The sequence below is a fragment of the Perkinsus marinus genome (assembly GCF_000006405.1).
Source record: "Perkinsus marinus ATCC 50983 genomic scaffold scf_1104296955874, whole genome shotgun sequence".
Classification (NCBI taxonomy): Eukaryota; Perkinsozoa; order Perkinsida; family Perkinsidae; genus Perkinsus; species Perkinsus marinus.
In genome coordinates this window covers 845,419-848,179 of record NW_003207677.1, presented here as the reverse complement: position 1 = coordinate 848,179, position 2,761 = coordinate 845,419, and the positions used below count along the sequence as shown (strand labels likewise).

At 47.3% G+C, this 2,761-nt stretch overlaps 2 protein-coding genes across 2 annotated transcripts; both read left to right on the top strand.

Annotated features, from left to right (window-relative positions):
• Positions 1 to 8: 8 nt before the first annotated feature.
• On the top strand, positions 9 to 1,288 carry Pmar_PMAR020647 (acetolactate synthase, putative; the record flags this gene model as incomplete). The annotated part of the gene is made up of 7 exons (XM_002775621.1): positions 9 to 152; positions 488 to 564; positions 618 to 665; positions 712 to 813; positions 864 to 924; positions 970 to 1,112; positions 1,162 to 1,288. The coding sequence occupies 7 exons, from the start codon at positions 9 to 11 to the stop codon at positions 1,286 to 1,288; spliced, it is 702 nt and encodes a 233-aa protein (XP_002775667.1).
• A 51-nt stretch (positions 1,289 to 1,339) lies between these two features.
• On the top strand, positions 1,340 to 2,369 carry Pmar_PMAR020646 (Sulfoacetaldehyde acetyltransferase, putative; the record flags this gene model as incomplete). The annotated part of the gene is made up of 7 exons (XM_002775620.1): positions 1,340 to 1,485; positions 1,531 to 1,623; positions 1,665 to 1,744; positions 1,791 to 1,848; positions 1,892 to 1,982; positions 2,035 to 2,211; positions 2,253 to 2,369. 7 exons carry the CDS (start codon positions 1,340 to 1,342, stop codon positions 2,367 to 2,369), a joined length of 762 nt encoding a protein of 253 aa, XP_002775666.1.
• Positions 2,370 to 2,761: the final 392 nt, after the last annotated feature.

Sequence of the window (2,761 nt, the reverse complement as noted above, 5' to 3'; positions counted from 1 at the left end):
CCATCACTATGGCCCTCCTTATCTCCACTCCAGCTCGCTACAGTCGTCGTCTGGCTTATGCCACTACCTTTAACCGTAGTAACTTCTCGACGGCTGTTGATAAGGGAACGATGACCCCAAGCGAGGCGTTTGTGGAAACCCTCATAAAACAGGTTGGTATCACTACTTCGAACATTCGGTGTGGCTCCATTTACATATAGAATTTGTATCATCCTTCTACAGAGATCTATGATTGAATCTCGGTATGGTAACACTTTTATACACATATCACCCTAGTGATATGAAAAACATATTTCACGACTACTGCATAGCGCGAATATCGGGTTTTTTCCACAGAGTATCACTCCACTTCACATAACACGGGTCGTGAAAATCCATTGGTTTCTTATTGTGAAAATAATCTTTGAGAATAATATATTTATCGATGAATTTTCGATAGTGCTCAACTTAAACGAGTATTGCTATCGTCATCATCATCACCCCTCAGGATGTGAAATATGTCTTCGGAATCGCCGGCTCAGCCTTTATGGATGCCCTCGATCTCTTCCCCATAGCAGGGATAAGGTCAGACCACCTTACGTCGATCAAACAGCTACCACTACAGTGCCATGTTGTAGGTATATAAGCGTCCAACACGAACAGAACGCTGTTCATATGGCTGATGGGTGCGGCAGTAATAACATAATCATCATCCTATTCCGCTTTCTCCAGTTACGCCCGTATCAGTGGTCGTCACGGTGTATGCGCGGCTCAGAACGGCCCTGGTATCACTAATTTTGTTACTGCCCTACAGGGCTGTTACTGGTCCCATAGGTAAACGGGCGATTATATAATAGAAATTGTCAACTGTTTTGGTTGATCAGCCCTGTAGTGGTCATCACGCCCGACCACTCTTCGATGCAAACGGGAACTGGGGGTTTTCAGGTCGGACCACATTATAAGTAATTTCACATATTTTGCATTTTTCAGGAATGCGATCAGTTGAAGATATTCGAGAGTATGGTAAAGTACCAAGGGCAGGTGAACAACCCTAAAAGGGTCGCAGAGATAACCTCGAGGGCCTTTGATATCGCCCTCAACGACCGAGGACCGACACAGATCAACATACCGAGGTGAAGGCATGGACATAACACCCCTTAGCAGTGATGAACATTACTTCAGAGATTACTGGTATGGAAAATATGACTTTACTATACCGGATCCACTTCACATTGAGCGAGGCCCGGGGGGGCCCAAGTCGATCGAGCGCGCCAAGGAGCTCCTTATGAGTGCTAAGAATCCGGTATAATATCGTCATTGCTATCGTCACAATCTCTTGCCCAATGCGCTGTAGGTCATAATGGTAGGAGGGGGTGTGGCCGCCTCCAAGGAGAATATCGAGGCCGCAGTAAGGTTTGCGGAAAGCGTACAATGCCCAGTGGTTACAACCTATCTGCATGGTGACGCCTTCCCACAGGACCATCCTCTTTGCGCTGGTATTCTGAGGTGGGCGATTTACGGTATGGAGAGTGCATAAGCGTCGTGCTTTAGTTATGGTGGTAGTCTGGGGGCTATGAAAGTAGCCAAGGATGCTGATGTCGTGTTGGCTTTGGGCACGCGCATCAACCCTTATATGAAAAACCCGTAGGGGAGGTGCTTGTCTGTGGAGGTGATGATTCTATCAGTCAATACGGCTTGGACTGGTGGCCGAAGAATGCCAAGCTAGTTCAAGTTGATATCGACTCTCGACGACTGGGGCTCACCAGTGAGTGCATGCTCTTCCTCTCTGTGGTAGTTGAGGCTCTCGACAGGTCCGGTAGCAGTAGCGGTTAATGGTGATGTTGGACAGTTTATGGATATTCTCACTAGGTTGGACAATCTCGAATTGGTTCTGTAGGGAAGTTTTTATCAGATATTTTACATCACCTGAAGGGAAGCACGCGGCGCGACAGCTCTTAGACCCGAATGCCATCAATGGTAGATTGTCTAAGGCTAGAGCTCATGTATTATCATTACTACTGTCGATTTTCTCATACCACTCATCGCTGAAAACAGGTCAGTGAGTGGGAAGCGACACTGAAGAGTATGACTGACGATACGAAGTTGTGCCAACCGAACAGGGTGAGGCCTCGGCAGGCCTTGGCAGCTGTAGAAACGGCTTTGCCGGAGAACACCATGTTGAGCGTCGATACTGGCAATTTGTCGGCTCTCAGTAGCAGCTATATGCCTAAGGTACGATGTTGTTGTCGACTTTTTGAATACCACTCCTTCAGTTCATCACGCGTGAGCCGTCCCTTGTCGGTCCGGGAATGTGGGCGTCTTGCGGCCCTGCGTTTGGTGCTATGATGGGCGCTAAGCTGGCCAGACCCGACAGACCGGCTGTGGCGTAATGACGATTCGTGATTTTGTGAAGGAGTGGTATGAAATTAGTTACCATGGTGATGGTTCATGGATGATGAACGGCATAAATGAAGTCGTCACCTGCATAAGGGAGCAAATACCAACCACGGCTATCGTATTCAACAACAGGCAGTGGGGCGCAGAGAAAAGCAACCAGGTCAACTTTTTCGGGGATCGCTATCTTGGTAAGGATACTCAATATACAAGGTGCACTTGTATATAACAATGGAGTTCCACGACCCGTTTCACGTGAAGTGGAGTAATACTTCGCGAAAATTAGTGAAAAATATATTTCGCGACTACTGCATATCGTGAATATCGCGTTTTCACAGAGTATTACGACGCCACTTCACATGAAACGGGTCGTGAAACTCATGTAATG